The following is a 19,705-nucleotide window of genomic DNA, read 5'->3' on the forward strand; positions in this document are numbered from 1 at the left end:
ACTGCGTAGCACCTGTGAAATACTGCCAGTCCATGTTTCCAGGAGTCCATGCTTATGGTTCTTGGGCCTGTTTTACTTCCAAACTTAATGACTACAGTTGCAGATGAAGCCCATGGGAATTCAGCTGTAAGCATTTACAGAGGTGCATTAATTACCCTGAAATATTACATCCAATTAGGAATATCAGATGTTTCACAGTCACCAAACAGATGAATGGAAATTATTAGCATCTATGCGTCTCTTTCTTAGTTTATCACTTGCCAACTGTTAATACAGTATTGCCTCTTTTGTTGTATTAAATTAAATAGGAAGTAAAGAGATGCTATAGAAAACCCCTGGAGGGACAAGAGGAAAGATGTGTGCATGTATGGAAAGATGCAGTGTGTAGTATGTAAGACTTTTGATAACTTTTTTAAGCTGCAATAAAAAATAACCTTTAAAATACTTTGTTTACCTAGTATCCAATATAAAATCAAGCTTTTTTACAGTTCTTTAATCTAGAAGCAATCTTATTTATTGTCTAACACAAGCTTAACATTGTGATACATTGCTGATGCTGAATTAATTTGAATTCTGTTTAAGAAAGACTGGTTGTTCTTTCCCATTTTTGTTTATTTGTAACAAAATAGTAAATATTTAAATTTGAAGACTGTTAGTATTAATTTTATATGTGGACTATTTTGTACATTATGCAGGGTGTCTCACATGTGTGTTACTATATATTTAACTTTTTTTATTTGAAAACATTGGAGTTCTAAATCTAATATAATATAATAGTTCTGCTGCCTTTCTGGTTTTATTCTGTAAATCTGAAATAAAGAGGAAATTAGAGTGTCTGCCATTCTAAAGAAATGAAATCAGGCTAGGTTTGGCAGTATTAACACTTCACTGTTCACCAAAGCTTTGTACATTCAGTAGGAGTTGAATGATTTTAATTTGTGAATAGCAGTTTTTCTAGAAAGGCAAAAAGTGAAAATTTTATTTTCAGAAAACAGAAATGCTGATTTCTACAGCTCCAAACAAGAATGTAATGTTTCATTATGATGACATTTGTTTGACTACCAGTAAGTGTGCATGAAGTAAGGCAATGGTTCTAACGTGTGTGTCCACAGCTATCTCTATTCTCAATGCAGATAAAGTAGGAAATTTTGCTCAGTTTCTTGAGCAGCAGGGAAATACAGGAATAGACCGGAGTCGCACTGTCCTAGGAAAATTCTGTAAATGCACAGAAAATAGATGAACCCTTTGTAAAGTAGTAAGTTTAAAGTATTCAGCTGAAATCAGCAGGGGAACACACTGTCTGATGAGGAAACTGCCATATTAGGAGTATGTTGATATGATAAAACACTTTCACATATTGACAGAAAAGTAGATTAAGTCCCTTTTGTCCTACAAAAGTTATTTTTGTTACAGAGGAACTCTTGCAACTCTAACTGTAGCAGTCCCTTCTCTAAAAAATTGTGTGCAATTTGATTTCTTTGGTCAAGGGAAAGTAATAAACCATTTCAAAGCCCTAATCCGTTGTGTGTCTGTATGTATGTGTCTGTGTGTGTGTGTCCATGCTGTTTTCTTCTGCATCCTGTAAGAAAGAAGGAAAAACTAAAGGTGTCATTTACTGTAATTATACTGCAGAATATGTTTCTGGCTGAATTATAAGCTTCAGTCACTGGTATCTATTACAACTAGAGCTGCCCTGTAGGTAAATGATTTCATTTAAGTGAAAAAATTATGCTTTACCGGCTGTAGATCAAAGGCTATGACCAATTCATTGAACACCATGAGATTCTTGCAGGGATTAAAAAAAAAAGCTGTTGTTGTAGGTGATCTGAATAGGTTTCCTGTTCTTCTGTTTAACTTGGTAGTTTAAAAGCCTCTTTTGGGGGAAAGAGCACAATGTATAGACTGTTATCAAATGCAAAATATGACCATGTGTGAATGCGCAAATAAAGTGAGAAATGTTTGTGGAATGATGGCAGTATTTGCCATTCTTTTTTGTATTGCCAGAGATAACAAGTGGGAATAACTGATTTTTGTTTTAGCTTTTGCTGTGAAAAAGTGGGGAGCAAATTACTTGGGGTTGAATGAAGCAGTTTATTATTCTGCTTTACAGGAGAATATACATTTCTCTACTTTCAAGTGATCTTTTGTTTCCTTTTTAATTATCACACCAAGGTCAATTTGTTTTCCTTTTCATGGGGAAGTGGGGACAGCATACATTTGCAACTGGTTTTGCTGAATAAACTATTCATGTGCAGAATTTTTCCCCACCCCATGGTTATGTATCACTGTTCAGTCTCTCTGTTGCTAGCCTGAGTTGTGCGTTACATCTCTCACAACAGCACACAAAATGATTTATTTTGAAAGATCAGAAGCACTTGGTTTGGTTTGGAAAGAAATGTGAGCTGCACCAGGGGCAGGGCTCCTGCAGGGGTCTCCCCTCGGTCTGGGGAGCGGGATATGCGTAGGAATACCCAGCATGGCTCCATGGGAGTACAATGTGAGGAAGGAGAGCCTGGTGCCACTAAGAAGCGCTGGTTCTTGAAGGCTGCCACTTTTTAATTTGTACACATGTGAGTGGTTGAATCTGAAGGACTTCAGAAGTGATGCAAAATTAATTTTTGATTTTCAATTAGTTAAGAATCCAGATCTGTATAAAGAAAAAAAATCCCTTATAGAAGTGATGCCTTAAATTTTAGCTTTCATATATTTTAGATTCTGTACTGCATTAGTGTGTGACTCTGAACTTCATATAAAGTGCTCGCAAGTTCTCTTCACAGGGTAGTTAGACAAAACAATCCTTTTCCAGCCTGAGAGCCAAGGACACCACTGCAGCTTTAGGCTCAAGATGTATAAACAACAGTGAATTGAGGAGAGCAATCAGGGACAAAGGGACTTCATAACCTGAAGCTGTAATTGGATAATTGACCCCAATATGTAAATGGACCAAAATGTATAAAATTGTCTAAATTAGTGACTGGTCATGCATCTTGCATCCATCTTGGGTCTGTCTTGGGCAGAGCCACAGCCAGGCTCTTGAACTGCCCAAGGTGTATCCTTTGAAGGCCTTTTAATAAATACCTACTTTATTCCTTTAACTCTGCCTAGCCTCTGTTCCAGGTCAGCCTCTTTAGGCATCACAATGGTTAGGATTATTGAAAAAAGTTCATTAACATTATCATGAAATGCATGTACACTGTTGTGTGGAAAAAGATCCATTAAACATGTATTTATTACCTCTTTCTGCCAAGGTGCTGCCTGGGCTAATCTTCAGTGACATTAGGGGTCACCGTACTGCCTGGACTTTCGGTAATGTTAACCAGAGCGGCCATGCTCTCATAGGCCACTTGACTCTACAGCATGCTGTCCTGGGACCAGTGGCACAAGAAACAAGCAAGCAGTCCAGCAAGGATTTTGCCATCTAACTCTTTTGCAAATCTTTCAATTACTTTTTTTTTTCTCTGTTTCAGGACAACTGAAAGCCATTAGAAAAATATTTTCAAGCTACTTAAGTGCCATACAGTGCATGACCATTCAGGGTTAAGCTGTTGAAACAAACATAAAAGCCAGCTTTCTGATCACTTACCTTATTCCCACTTTGAGCATATGTTATTTTGCAAGATACACATCATTGGAAAAGCTGGGTCAGCAGAGCAGCAGTGATGGAAATGTTGGATTTGATCGTGGGTGTATGAGCAGACCCACACAGTTCTTGACAGTGGTTGTATTGTAATCACACTGGAGACTTTTTTGATACTCCAGGCCTGCATTTAATCACAGCAGTTGCAGGTAACTCCTTCCCAAAGTTTATTTTAGGCTTCAAAGCTGCAATGAAGAAATGCCAGAGGTGAACTCTTTCTTTGCATCTGTAAAACAACCTGTTAGGTTTTCTACCAATTCAGGATGTGAAGACCTAGTGCACTCAGCCATGCCCAAGGCACTATACAGATGGTTCACCTGTCCTCAGAACTGATTACAAATTTAAAGCTCTGTAAAAAAATTAAATAAATTGGAGCTGCATATTTAACAACCCTTAACTTCATGCTTTCAATTAATTATGATTATATCCTCTCATTAATAATTGTGAGTTTAATATGTGCTTTCAGCAGCTTAATAAAAACTTTGTTGTGCCACTAAACCTAAATCCAGGCTCTCCTTTTTAACAGTGAACCAAATTCAGACACCACATCCAAATCCAAAAAGTTGTATTTCCTAGTGTAAGCAATTAAATCTGCACAATGAAACAGTGCAATCTTTTTCCTACATAAAAATCATGCCTTACAAACCTTTCAGAGCAGAAGAAAGGCTTCTTTGGCAGGGATTGAACATAATAATTAGCATTTAAATATTTGTACTTAAATATCCCAAAAGGCATCAGTAAACATAATAAAACATGTCAAAATATTAAACACATCCTGGTCATTCCTCTCTGTGCCAGGAAGAAGGATTAGGGCTTACTTAAGGGTGGACATCCTCATCTTTGGTGGACCTGGATATTGTTGTCTTTGCAAGGAATGCTGGTAAAAGGATTGTGCTTCATACAGATGGATTTTCTAGGTATTCAGCTGAAATCTTGCCTGTTGAATTTGGACGTTATTGCTCTCAAAAAATTGATTCAGAATTATGTTAATCAAAATGCTAAGTATCACTACAATGAGAGTGTGCAAGCTCCCAGCAAATAATCACTTATTCTGTACTTCTCAAGAGCAAAAATATCTGTCTGTCTGGAGTTCCTCAATCATCTTTATATTTCCCATACTGCAAAGATTTGTTATTACTGATGGTTTGGGGTTTTTTCCTTGCCTTGAACTTACTTTCTGTTCCAGTTGAAAATGCCATTAAAAATAACAAATGTTTCTCTTTTTTTGTTATTTTTTTCATCCCGTACAGTGTGAAAGGAGCAGATGCTGGGAACGTGATCAGACTATTTGTACCAGATATTGGGATGTTCATTGCTAGCCTGACAATATGGCTTATCTGCCGCAACGTGTTCCAGAAGCCAGTAACCGAGGATGCAGCACAGTGCAACATGCAGTTTGAAAATGAGGAGATGGTATCAAATACACATTTCTATCTGCATGGCTTTTAGTGAGCTTTGTTCCTGTGTTCTGAAGTGGTTTCATGAGCTCTGGCTATGTTAAGTAGTAAACTTTCTTTCAGGAAATGAAATGATTAGTTTTAAAGTGGAAAAATCTAAAGTTATTATCTTGAGAAAACAAAGCAGAATATGAAAAGTGGTAGATATGCTACAGGATTTTTCAAATAATGTTGAGTTAAAAAACAATCATGACAGTCCATCACAAGTTGTTCTTCACCAGAGCTGCTGGTTAAATCTGACAAGGTTGTTCTGCTACATACAGTTCTGTTTCTTAGATAGCATTCCTATTTCCAGATTTCTTATCCAAGTACAGCAGCATCTGAGTGATTATCAGAAATTACTCTTAAAGAATAGAACAGAAACTGTTTGTTAAGTTCATGGAAGGAGTTATCTAAAACTTTGGTTATACTGAGTGAGATTGAGAATGATTTGGCTTAGCTGGAAGTGTTGATGTGTTTTCTATGTCTTTTACTAGTGGGGAGAAGAGTAGCAGAGATACTGAATGCAGAAAAATCCACAGAAAGAGAAAAACAATTTTGTAATATAAAAAGCCACAGTGGGAATTTGGGCCAGGGTGCAGAGAAATTCCTACTACTAATCTTAACATGTTTTTTATCAGACTGTCTAGCATGGCTTGGGGCTCATTTTCTGTCTTCTTTTACATATGGGTGGAATGTTTTTTCTTTACTCTCAAAGCACCATTTTTAGGGGAGACAATTTCAACTTGCTCATTTCAAATAGAAACTGAACTTTGAAGTGAGTGAGATATTTAGGGGGATCAGTTGCCCATTTTGGTGCCACTATATAGAGTAAAAAGAGGCCTCCCTGCATGTTGCCAGGTTGTCTGGATTGTGGCAGTGCCAGAAGCTGGTCAAGTTTCTAGCACATGAGAGATCAATATCAGGGCTGTGCTTTATACTCAGTTGCAGTTGGAATTCTTATGGGCTCTCCTGGCAGCTGTGGATTGCCTGAAGGTTGCAGCTTTTTAACAGCACATTGGAGGATATGTAGGGTTTGGTTTGATGTGCCTTTGCAAAGCTTTGTGTCTCCTGGAACATGGTTTTATCAGCTTTAAATCTGCTTTATCGCTGAAGCTGTGCAAAATGGATTTTGCAGCAGGCTAGAACCCTGGGCTATACCCAGAAAAGGAAAGAAGTGTGGCTTATTAGCATGGTTTGTGTTCAGCTGTCCTCTTAAACAAGTTTTATTTTACCAAAGCAAGCTCCAACAGACTTCTTTGGTGCTCTTGATCTTCTGAAGAGAAAATATTCACGAGCACAAAACAGGAGTAATCTGGGTGGCATAAACTCAGAAGAAAGATAGGCATAGTTTGGTTCCTCTGAAACCAGGTAATGATGTTTAGATATTCACTTTTTCTTTGGTTTAGAGGTGAGCCTAAGCCTGGGGTCTGGGTCAAAGGGAGGTCAGTGTCCTGGGGAGGATGGGTGCTGGCTTCCAGGCTGGATTCAAAAGCCATTTCCCTCCAGCGTAAGAGAAAAACTGAGCTAGCAAACCCTAACTGCATAGCACAGAGTGTAACTTTATATCAGGCTGGTCCTGGACTGGCTACTTCCAATGCCAAGGCAAGAGTATTCCTTAAGGGAAGAAGGAGGGAGAGAAGAAAACTCTGACTGCAGAGAAACATGAATACTGGGCAAATAGAAATATGTGTAAATATGTTTTTTTTCTTCACATCAAAACCCAGTGAATATTATTTATGTTCTGTAAACTGCATATATTGCAGAATATTTAGTGAACACAGCAGCTGTGTTTAGATTTAGTGACACCAAAGCTCTATCCCAGGCATTTTTTAAAAAAGGGGATAACATTTTCTGTTATGTGAGGGGATCCCAAATACTTTAAAGAATTCTGCCCTTCACAGCCAAAATGATGAATTTACATCAGAGTAATCTGGTAGCTTTTTAAAGGTTGAGTTAAATGGAGATTGGAAGATCAAATACCTATTAAAAATGTTTTTCCAAACTTCAGTTTTCTCTTTCTAGGTGTCTGCACATAACATCCTGGAATCATTTCTGCTAGTTAGGAGGAGGAGGCAGAAGCAGCTGAATCTGCAAGGAATATGTATTTGGCAGGACTGACTGAAAGGAACCTAATGCATATGGAGATCAGGCCACTGAATGTCTGAATTTGGGAGAATGTTGGCATAGTCTAAAATGAGTCCAAACTGTGTAGGTTTCACATAATTTTCAATTCTTTCTTGGTAGAGTACACTGGAAAAGGGAAGACTTAGTAAGTGACCAGTTCTTTGAATTCTGCCTGAGCTGACTGATGCCTGTAGTTCTGTGTTGGTGCAGCTCATTACTGAGGCTGTAACTCCACTGAATTAGAAAACACACACTGAGTTGCAGCAGTAATTGTCCTACAAAAAGACACTTCAGAAGAAATGCTGAACTTGGTATTGTACCTCCAAGGGAAATAGTCCTGGGTTTGTTAGACCAGCCCTGTAGGTAATTCTAGAGTTGAAGAGCTGCTGCTGAGAATTCCTGCCACCAGCCCTCAGAAATTTGTGGTAGGAGATTTTTTTAAGATTCCATCAGCTGATTTAAATAGACGTAGCAGAGCCTTTAGAGAGGTAACTTTTGAGGTTGATAGATGCCTAGCCACAGACGGTTCTATAAATCAAGTACTTCCAAGCCAAAGCAATGTCTTGCAGCTTTACCTTCTTGCATTAAATTATTTACATTGAATGATTCCCAGGCCTCTTTGCTTTGTAGGAGAGTGAAATACTATCAAAGTAGGCTTAATTAAAAAAGAAAGGTTAATCTATTTGCTCCTTCCAGCATTTCTGTATAGGAAAGCCTGTTAAATAATTGGTTTAGTACTGCTATAATTAACCTTTTCAAAGGACTGTGTGAGCCCATCACATTTCTGTTGATATATGGGCATGTTGTAAAAATGCCTCCAGTTGAGCAGCTGTATTTTGGAATGGCAGTAGCCTTGAGAAACCAGCCGTGATGGATCAGATTGCTTTTGGATTGAGATGCAATTCAAAACAAGAAAAAGTATCAGAATCCAAATAAAGAACAACAAGGATTTGCTGAAAAATGGATGTCTTTCTCCATTACACTGCATCCAACTTTAAGGGAAACAGATCTCCATCAGAAAAGTTTATTCTACAGAATAGAACTGAGGAAGGAGGCTCTAAGGCAGTGAGACACTCAATTATTTGTAAGTAACACTATCCCAGGAATAAGCAGAGTGTGGTTTTAATTAACAGTGAGTCATGGTGTGGGAAGGTCTGCCAGATACCAGGCTGCAGTCCAACTCATTACCACCCCTAAATGGTTGCACACTTGGAGCAAACGTGTCTGCAAGCCCTTTTTATTAGGGCCCAGAAAATTTAAAGCAGGTGAATTCAGCTGGAGACAGGCCCGGGTTGCAAATGCTGAAAAGCACAATGGCAGTCACAAGGTGTGAAAGGTGGAAGAAAATAAGAGACAACAGTTAACTCCCAGCTGCAGCTGAAAGCACGACATTTTTGATTTGGAGCAGATGGCGGTTTATGTGCCAAAATGCAAATACAGTATATACAGTCTGATAGGTATAGAAAGGAAGGAGCCTTTTCTTGAGACTGTGGATGAATTGCTTGATGTTTCAAGTGACAGTGGCAGGAAGGAAAACCCTTCTGCAATTGCACAACTTAAACTTTATAAGAGGTGTTGATCTTAGTTGAAAACACCCTGTTGTAGTCTTCAATGCAGCTTGCTCGTAAAGCACTTGCTGTCTTGCCCATTGAAGCTTGTTTCTCATGCATGATGTCCTAGAAAGCAAACAGGACCATTAGGTCCCGACTTTGTCTCATAAGCAAGGTTGATCCCAAAGCTACCACCCATCCTCTTTTCTGCAGCAGTCAGAGATTTGTTTGGGATCTCAAAAGAGAATAAAAAAAGAAAAAAAAATAAGTAGAGTATTTTTTTTAATGAACTAAAGTTTGAGAAGGATGTGAGGAGAGCTTGGCCTGGAGTCAAAATACTGGGCTGGAATCAGGAGGACCATCATGGTTCTCACTTTGCCACAAACTTGGTTTGTGTCCTCAAGTCTATTACTTCATCTGTCTCTCAGCTTCTGGGCACACAGAAGCACTAAAAATGTTCCCCATCTTTGTCTGTCTAAACAGTGACAGGCTATTTGTCTTCCACTGAAAATGTAGTGCATTGAGAGCTATCACTTGCTCCAGGTCCCCAAGTGTAACTGCAGTACATTCCAGACAGGACAGAACAGACAGGCTCTGAGAACTGCCCATGTCCCATGCCTTGTCCAAGGACTTTCTAGCATAGGAATGACACTTTTAGACCAGTATCCTTATCCTGAAAGTAGCTGGTACCTGCTGGATAAGGACAACAGCAAATAAGAATATATCTTTCTGCAATGTTACAGTTTATCCTGGTCTCTCCTCATGTGAGAATGACTTTAATCCTAAAGCATGTGGTTTCAAATCCCTTCCAAAAAAGGTTGTTTATAATTATAGCTACTCTGAATAATCTTGTTAAACATATAATTACCCAGACTCTTATAAAATCTCATTAATTTCTGGGCTTCAGTGGTATCATGAAGCAAGGGCTTTCACAATTTAATAAGTGCTCTTTGATTTTATTTTGAGTTTAACACTATTTAATTTTATGGAAGATCCCTTGTATTACATGTAATAAATTAGAGTGAGATGGTGTAAGGGAAAACAAATGTATTTACTATCTTCTATATTTGACCTTTAAAGGCTAAGCAATCTCTGGGTTTTTTTTAAATTTCTTCTGTCATTTTAATTAATTTTTTTTCTGAACAAACTATAGTTCTGCAATATTCTTTTGAGATGCAGAGATTATCAGTTCCTCAGCATTTCAGGCAAGGTCTTACTGTTGATTTAAATGAAAATATTATGACATTGATTATTAGGTTCAGAGATTTTAGGATTAAGCAATTCTACCAGCATATCACCTACCTGAATGTCCTGCATGAGTGAAGTGAACAGCCCTGAGAAAGGTCTGATGTCCCAGTCTTTGCAGTTGCATTTTTCTTGCCCTCAGATGTAACCTGCCTTAAGCAGTTTACAGTGGTGCCCATGACCCTGTCTACAGGACCACCCCATTTTTCTTGAAGACTGTGATGGATGTATTTCTCCTTAGATGATTTATTGCTTTGTGTTTGTGCCTTAATTTAATTAGATTTTACCAGTATCAAACATTCACCTGACTTGACTAGTGGTCATTGACATGGGATGTTTTGGCCATGATTTCTCTAGACATCTTTCAATATGAAACTCCTCTTTCAATATTTGCTTCTCTTCTGAGATAGAAAATTATTGCTATTGTGGGAAATATTATGGAAAAAGAACTTCTTAGAGAGGGTTGGAATGTTTTGACTTCTTTGAGCTTCCTGATGATGCCTCTATTATTTTTCATCTTTTATCTTCTTGTTGCCCATATTAAGCACAGCACTAGCTTACTCTTTCCAATTGGTTATTAATGTTTCTCTGATTCTGACCTCTGGAGAACTGGTCAAACCCACTTGGTCTTTGTGTGCTTTGAACATGGTATAAACAGGATCTTAAACTTTTTTTTTTCCTGCTGTTTTAAGAGTAGATGAGGTTCCCTTATCTCTTTGCTTGTGATGTTTGTAGTGGTGAAGTTTGCCAGACCTTACACAGCTGCCTCCCTCAGTAACAATTCTAATGCATCTCATCCTAACAAGGGTCAAAAGTTTACAAGTTACATTAGCTCCTTGGTTTGATGCACATGTCTTTGGATAAGTCTTAACACAAATATGTAATTACACTACAGCAGGCTGCAGCTACATGATGTTACATAGTGCAGTGTGTTACTGAAGGCTGTCAGCCTGCTGGACAGGAAACTTCGGTGTGCACCTGTCCTGTTCTGGGCAGAAACACGACAGGATGCAATTCTTCTTGTGGCAGCTCTTCATTCACAGTTACTCACAGTTCTCCCTTCCAATTTTTGAGACACAGATTTATTAACAAAGAGATTAAAATCCTGGAATACTACTGCATTTGGACAGCCTAAGTGATGAGCCTAAGTGATGAATAACACATCAGGAGAAGGAATCTCTTGACTCACGGAATTCAGTCTGCTGTTACTGCAGGCAGATATATCACACAATTCCCTCTGGAAGGTAGAAAGCACCATCTTGAAAACAGGGCAGTTTTCTTTCATCCCATTGTTTCAGAAATGACAATGTTTTGTAATTTTGCTTTTCTGGTGGTTAGAAAACATCTGATTTATATTGCACATATATAGCTGCATGATAACCTTTTTAGTTCTTCTGCTCTTTTACTTCAGTATAATGTTTCCTTCTCTAGAATTAATTCCTCTGATTGGGAGACAAAACTCACATCTTTCTCTAAAGGTTGCTCTGCAAGACAGAAGACAAGTGACTTTGGATCCTCTTGAAGATTAGACATCACATTCTCCTATTCATCCCAGTAGTCTGAGGTTCTTCAGGGTGGTACTGGAGAAGTATCCAAGTCACTGGTTTGCAAATAATCACAGCACCACGGTTGGGTATTTATTCTTCTTCTTAGCAAGATGCATACTGGTAGAGTAGGTGTATTTCTTGGGCCAGGAATTACTCCATATAGGTGCTGTGCATACCTGCTCTCACTCAGTTAACTGCATTGTGCCTTGTAGTCATAACCCAACTCTTCCTATTTCCTTTTCACTAAAAAAGAAGTGTTTAATTGTCTCAGGCCAAACCACTAAACTCTGCCTGTGAGTTTTCCTCTCTTTTGCATTTGGCTTCTGTGCCTGACAATCTTCAGAAGCTGAGATGTGAAACTGTATTTCAATATTGGCCCAGTGAGTTGTGTGCTGAAATCACTCAGTATTTGCTCAGGGGCAATGGGTACTTTGGGAAGTGAAATAATCTCTGGTTCTCTCAGTACAATATCTATTGTATACAGGATTTAATGAGTTGCCTTCCTGTTGTCCTGATTCTGAACAGTGCTTGTCTTTATTAATTTATTTTGAATTTCCTTTGACTCGCCAAATGCTTCTGTCCTTATGTGCATCCAGTAAATAGCTGATCTTTTTTTTTTGCAATGAGTTACTCTTTCCCACAGTAGATTTTACTGTGGAAGTATATGTATGGCATTTATTACTCCAAACACACTGAAAGTTATTCTGATATCAGAAAGTTATTTCTGATTTACATATATCTTTCTGTGTGGGCCTTGAACCCAAGCTTTAGCACACTTAAGATGTACAAGTGATAAAATTTTTCACTAAGACAGTGATTCAGCTGAGTAATATAAATTACTAAAATAAATGGCTTAAATTTCAAGATTCATCTATCTCATTAATGTCACACCTTCCAAAATGTTCACTGCAGTCCCTCACTTGATTAGTTCAGCTCATTTAGCAGGGCCTTCCCCTGAAGTTACAGTTTCCTTTTTCTATCCCAGCTTGCAGTCCCCAGCCAGCTCTCCATGCCCAGCCCATGTTTGGGTACTCTGGTGTTCCCCTCTGTCTTTCTGTAGATCCAATGTACCTCGCACAAGATGACCTTAAGGAAGATACTCTTGCTAAGCAGCTCCATCTCTGTAGGAATCAAGTTCAATGACATGTGGGAATAATTTATGAGGAAATTTTTGAATCCATTCTGTGGCAGGAAAAGCAAGGACATCCGCTTCTCACATGCTGATGCTTTCAGAACAGTGGAGTTCTACACTTTCTTGCAAAATTGAAAATTCAATAAATGATTGTGTTAACATGGTTTAGTATTGACCACAGGTTGAAACTGCAGTCATTTATATCACATTAAGGGCTTGCAGTTCCTTTGATGGTAAAAGAAGTAGCAGTTCAGTTTCTTTTCCAGTTTTTTTGTTCACAGCTGGGTCTGTCTAAGGAATATTGTGTTAGTTTGGTTATTTTTTCTATATTCACTTACATCAGTGCTGCTTCTAATAGCAAGTAAGTGGTTAATTTAATTATTCCTACTGCTGCAACTATCTTATATTTGAAGATAAAGGTTGAAGATCTTTATTAAGGGGGAAAGAGGGCTTTTAGAGCAAACTTATTTATAGGAATTCAATCATGTTATGATAGGTTGAATGCAGTAGCTAAGTGACTACAGAGGCAATTGATCTAAGTGTGAGAGGAGAGAGCCTATTTCTATTGTTCTGCTGGTAAAATTGAATCAAATAGCTTTTCTCAGATAATTTCTAAACCAAGCTGTTCATTACAGGAGTTTTTTGAAATGGGAAGTTCAGAAACCTGGGCCTTGTGGTTTTAACAGACTTAGATGTGTAACAAATAATATCTGTGTTACTCTATCACAGGTATGGAATAAAAATCTCTGATTAGAGGTAAAGAAGTAGTTGTAGGTGGTGATATCTTGAGAGAATCACACTTTAACAGTGGCAGTGTCAGCAGGAAGGTGTGACTGTGAGTCCCACGGCACACAAACTGTGAGACAGCATGAAGACAATCCATATTTTCTCCCCTTGAGAGAATATGGTGTGGCTATCAGCAGCAGGGGTTAGAAGTCTGTGCTGAGGTCTGGAATGCTACAGCTAGAAAAGTGTAACGTTCCCGCTTTTCTCTATTTCGTAATACTGGCTGGGAGTGTCAAAATACTGAAAAGAGGCTATATGTACAGCATTTATGAGCTAAGTACAATGAAGAAGCACCTGAACACCCACAGGAACTTACTCTTGTGAGCTTAGCAGTGCATGCTTGAGAGGTCCCAATAATTATTGCAATGTATTCAGCAGGATGGGAGTTAGGAGGCTTGCATCCCCTTAGGTATAATAATTCTGGCTAATTAAATTTTCTTGCTGTCAGTATTTGAGTTTTTTAAGGGTTTCATTTGTATCCCCTCTAGAATTGAAAAGTCAATAAATGACCAAATTTGTGTTTACAGATACAATGCTATTAAAAGTAGGTACAAAGCAAGGAGTGCTCTGAAGCAAAAATGGGGTTTAGGTTAGAGTTAAGGCTTCCTGTTAGTAAATACATCTCTGGGACTAGAGGATATCTCTGTGCAGTGGTGTTTATACTGTACCAGATGAAACATTTAAAAGTTGGATGTTGAAAAAGCAGCTCCCAAAGTAGCTAATGGACATTCTGGCCTGGCCACAAGAGCAGCTGCCATAGCTGCCACAGGAGCTGTACTGTTTCCTTGCCTGTTCTCTATCTCAGTTTGGCAGTTTGAAAAAGTGTTGTACAATAAATACTCCAGGGACTTCCACATGATTGCTAAAAAACCTAAACTGCATTTAGTTTGTTTATAAAGAGTCCTGAGGCCCTGCTCTACAGAGCAAGGGTCATGGAAACACATGTTTATGGCTTCACAAATGCTCTATACTCCTTGAATGGAGAAGTTTATTTGATTTAATCAGCATCCACAGGGATCCTGTAATTGCATAATAGGTAATTTATTATGGAACTAAAAGTATTTTTCTAACTGTAGCCTATGTAGCATGGGTTTGTAGCTTTAGACTAATCCACATAGTAAAAAAGAGCTTTGCAAAGCAGTCTGACTGAAGTAATGGTGTTCTGTGATGAGTGCACACTTGTATGGCCTTTTAATCATCAGAAAGTGTTAAAACAACAAGCACATTATCACCATGTTGGATGTGAAAACTGTTCACTGTTTGCTTGCCTTCTGCAATTGGAAGTGCTCAATGGGAGAAAATGGAAAGCCAGCCCAGATGATCCTGTTAGAGGGCAGCAAATACGAGAGTAGGGAATCCAAAGTTTGTCTTTTTGACATACACTGGAACATGGCCTTTGATCCTGATTACTGAATTAAAAACAGATATGTTTGGTTTTTTTAAAAAAGACAGTAAAATCAAACCTAGAGCTTTTTAACTGTCATCAGTTTTCCTGTCATAGCCATCAACTGTGTCGTGAAACGAGGCAATTCTTGCACAGCCATATCATTGATAATCTGGCTGGCCTGAAAAGCTGCAAACCAGCATGTATCTGTTCTGAGAAAGCTTCTGGGACTCCATGTGATGGTTGTTGTTAATCATCCCATTTGTCAGCTTGTCTTAAACTGAGGAGAGCAGTTGAAGAACTCCAACTCCCAGCAGACTTTTGCAGTTTTAGAGGGAAAACTTGGGAAATCAGTTTGGTATTTCCTGAGGTTCAGAACGCTGAAGTTTTCTTTCCAACATCTGATGACCTCAGGAACACCAGAAGTAGGTTGTTCTGCATCTCCTGCAAATGTTTGTGATGTCTTAATTTTCTTGCTGAACTTGGAATTCATATTTTCATATCTAAATAAAAGCTAAAAACCAAGGAACTTCTTTGGTAACTCATGGACACTGAAGCTTTTAGCTGTGCTTAAAGTGTAGAAGCCTGAGTCCATGGAAACTTCAGACCATCATCTCCTTCCCAACTTCAGTCATATCCTGGTCCATTGAAATATCCTCTTCCCTACTGCTTCTCCCTGGGTGTGCTGTGTCATACATGTCAGGACTAGATTATTAATGCTTAACTCTCAAAGAAAAATGTAGCCTAAATGTTCTTTAGATTAATGAAGCAAGATTAAATAGCCTGGTAAAGCTAAAAAATTATGCTCCTAGTTATGACATAAAATCCACAGATCTCTTTTGAGGAGATTTTGAGGTGTGAATTTGGGCATTTGGCACCTGACGTTAGGTATGCAGGTAGGGATGAGAGACAGAAAAGTATATAAAGTTCCACATTTCACTGGGATGTTTTGTCTGGTTTCCTTACTTATGTGTCCACCTTTTTATTTTATTATTTGAAGGTATTGTGTTTTTTCCTCCAATTTATACTTAAAAAAATTTTGATTATTTTCATATTCCCCACAAAAGCATTTTCTGCTTGTTTGCAGAATATTTTATTATTGTCTTTTGTGACTCTTCAGACTTTTATTTCCTGTTCCTGCCTATGTATAATTCATAGCAATCAGCAATTTTAAGCTGTAATAAATATATGAATCCTGTCATTATGTTTAACATAATGTTCAAAGACAGATGAATACTGATGGCCTTCCATGAAATAATTTATTTATTTGGATTCCTATATATTTTTAAAGTGAATGTATGTCTTAATGTGTATTGTCTTCAGCAAGCTGAAGGCACAAGCCGAAGAAACAAAGGTCTCCTTCACACAGATCTATGTTTAGGAAGTGTGCCACTTCAAAACCTTTAAATGTCCATCAGTCTCACTCATTCTCTTCCTTTGGGATATGGATGCTATTGAAGGTTTCACTGTTCACCGGTTATATTAAGCTCAAGGCACAGAGCACGAGAAGCAGGATTGGACCCAAAAGGACTAGATGAAGAACTTGTTAATCTAGTATTTATGACACAATCAAAAAGGATTGTAACATTTGCCCTTTGTTTAACTTCCTCACTGAAACAACTCTGGTGGAAGTTAGGGCAGAAAGTATTGCTGCACCTATTGTCAGCATTCTTTCTGAATATTTAATGTTTCCTATCCTTGGGATAGGAGCTCAGATATGAGCAGCAGTGATGAACACACAGAATGCCTCTTTGTGCTGCATGGCTTGAAATGGAAATGTAGATTTTCCAGATCAACCCTCTATATTTATTACATATTTTGTTGTCCGTGAAATAGATTCTTTAAAACAAGCAGGTTTGTTTAGAGGCTTGTTTGTTTGTTTGTTTGCTTGTTTGTTTTCCTGAACATTCACAACAGTGTTAATGCTCTGAATTAAGAGGAGAAAGCTGGCAACAGTCTTAGAGGTGAAATGAAGGAGTGAAGCCATCTACAGGGAGTTTTGTTCTTCTGGGAATCCACGTAATGTTACAGAAGAATTTGGTTAAGCAGGCTGAGAGTTTATCTGTTCCTACTGCAGTCTTATCTGTCAGTGTGGAATTTTTTCTGCCAAAGGTCACCAATACATATAAAATTGCTCTTCTGATGAAAAATACTAATAATCTCTCTTTTTTAATCTCTCTTTAAATTTCACACACAGAGATATGGTTTGGCTAGAACTAGGGTTAGCTAATACAAGTCTAAATTACTGCCAAAAAAGCTATTCTATATTACACCAAATGAGAACCTGGCTCAAAACTCTTACTTTTTTTTTAATATGCCCCTACGTTTCCATGAATGACTAATTTTTCCATAAATTGTATCTTTGTGTGGGCCTCTTCCTAATCCTGCAGGTTCTCACCGTGGGTTGATGATTTAGTCTGCATCACTCAATAGTTGTGTATGTCTTCTGGTCTCCAAGATACGATGGAGACTTGATGGTGAAGGCCACTGCCAAATCCTAACAAACTGCTCAAGTATGATGGGCCTTTCCACGTTTCCTTCTTTTCTGTTTTCCATTGTGTAGTTCTAAGTAACTGGTCTCATTACCCCTGTTAAATTGTTGTAGTTCACTTAAGATTTCACTACCTCTCTCCTGCTCACATTTTTACCTTTTCTTTCACCATCAGTTGATCTTCACATTTCTCATTCTCTCCCCAAGCCTCTGCTTAGTCTCTTATTTCTCTCCCAAGCTGCCCTTTTGTCACCAATGAGTTATCTGTCCATTCATTTCAACCCTTGTTGCCCTGTTCCAGATGACTCCTACTTGCTCCATTCTAGGCTTTGTCTTTAGAGAAAGGGTTGATGAAAAATGGGTTTGGAAGGGGTTTGGTATTGAGCAATATCAACCCAGGGATTACAGTTTTTGGAGCTTATAACTGAAACCTTTGAGGCAAAGAGGAGTTTAAAAGATATTAGATAGCAAGATGCTTATCTTTCTAAGAATGCTGAAATAATCAAACCAAATTTCATGTGTAAATGAGCAAGCAGCCTGTTGTGCAACCTTTCCCAGAGACTACCTTTAATAACCTTTTATTTTGAGACAGCTCTGAAGTGGGAGCCATTGATGTACATCTCTAGCTTTAGTATGTCTTTCTTATGTCTCAGTACTTGGCATAGTCGAAGATTGTAAGAAGACTTCATTGTTAAATATTTTTTGCGTGTGTTTTAATTTCAGATTCCTTTGTCTCTCTCTCTGTGTTTTTGCATTCTATTTTTTTCCTTCCTTCTCCTTTAGGCTGTAAGAGAAAAATTAGAGCCAGATGATGCTTTGATGTATGAAGAAGATCTGGATGACGATGACTGTGGAGAAGCAGAATTTGAGGAGACCATGAAATTAAAACTGCTGCGTAGAATTGCCTTCCTAGCATCCAAACTGAGGGAGTTTATTGGCAATATGATAATCACCACTGGAAAAGTTGTTGTTACAATTTTACTTGGTTCAGCAGGTTGGTGTGTTTGAAAAATTTCCTCAGGAGCCCATTAGATTCTGCATTTAACAAATGAGTTTTCAGCACTTTGGCACCTGCGGGAGTAACAATGGAAATTTTTAAGGGAAAAGAAATTGCTGCTGATTTTATTAAATTAACTCTTTGGCAAGTATTGGAATATGCTGAGTTGCTTAATTTCTTTTTGTGCTGATACTGTGTGGCCCTGCCATTCCATTTATGATTTTCACAGTTGCTGTCATAACCAAATGGTGGATGGGAGTCATATTATAGATGACTAGATATATATTGTGTGTGTGTAATGTAAATACATACGTTTTACGTGTGTATATATTTACATTAAAGTGAATTCATAGGTTTGCTTTCATCCCTTCTAAGTGTAAAAAGGAACTGTATTCACATAGCCTTTAAAAAATTGTTTGTTTTACCATGTTGTGTGTAAAAAGAGTGATAAGCAGACTTCCTTTTGTTTTTTTTTTTTTTATTTAGTTGGTAAGAGTAGTTGTTTTGATGTTATATAGCCTACCTTTTTATAAGGCATTTTATTTAATACCACATAATCAGCTACACCCAGAAAAGAAGTGTACAAAATTACTATAGGTTGTAACTAAATTCAAAATTAAATCATGGAATTGTAGATTAGCATTTACCTGCCAACTCATGTTTGAATGGAGTGATTACATATAAAGTTTACAACTTAACATATGAGTTGTCAGTATATGAAGTATAAAACAACAGTACAAAAAAGTTTGATATTGAATGGTGAGATTGGAGGTGTGGCTGTTTTAGTAAGGTAGGTTCTTTCCTTAAGCAAGAGTGCTAAACAGCCTTACATGTAGCCAAATGGAAAGTAATACATCTAAAAAGAGAAAAAATATATGGGCTACCATAGAGCCTGACACCAGGGATGTGAGATGTCATTAAAAAAACCCAAATAAAGAAATTCAAAAAGCCTAATGCCACTCTACATAGGTGAACATCATTCATGTTCAAGAGGAAGCAGAAGGATTGTGCAGCAGTGGCAGGGGGCAGTTTCTTCTGAATGGTGATGGGCATCTCGCCTGTGGAGCTCCAACGCAAGACAAGAAGTGGGAAGTGTTCAGAGTAGAGTTACAAAAAGTACTTGAGGTCCGAGAAGCCTGTACTCCAGAGAGAGACCTTGAGCTTTATAAGTTAAATACTTCCCTACTTACCGTGCCAAAAAAATGAAGGGTGACTTGACTGCAGCCTGAAAGAACTGACAAAGATACAAGGTGCTTCCATTTTTTAAGGTATCTCATCTAGTAGAATTGATAATAGGAGCCAACAGTTAAATGGTAAATCTAGGCAGTTGCAGGCCAAAAATAAATTTTCTATTTTTTGCAGCCAGAGTAACT

The 19,705-nt window shown here is 38.0% G+C and overlaps 1 protein-coding gene across 1 annotated transcript in view; it reads left to right on the forward strand.

Annotated features, from left to right (window-relative positions):
• Nucleotides 1–19,705, forward strand: part of PIEZO2 (piezo type mechanosensitive ion channel component 2) — a 285,705-nt gene that overhangs the window by 150,808 nt on the left and 115,192 nt on the right. Inside the window, exons 5-6 of the mRNA XM_059480444.1 lie at nt 4,888–5,050; nt 18,119–18,329. Coding sequence (XP_059336427.1) covers nt 4,888–5,050; nt 18,119–18,329 — 374 coding nt within the window. The remainder of the gene's footprint in view (nt 1–4,887; nt 5,051–18,118; nt 18,330–19,705) is intronic.

Source organism: Ammospiza nelsoni, chromosome 1, assembly GCF_027579445.1.
Source record: "Ammospiza nelsoni isolate bAmmNel1 chromosome 1, bAmmNel1.pri, whole genome shotgun sequence".
Lineage (NCBI taxonomy): Eukaryota > Metazoa > Chordata > Aves > Passeriformes > Passerellidae > Ammospiza > Ammospiza nelsoni.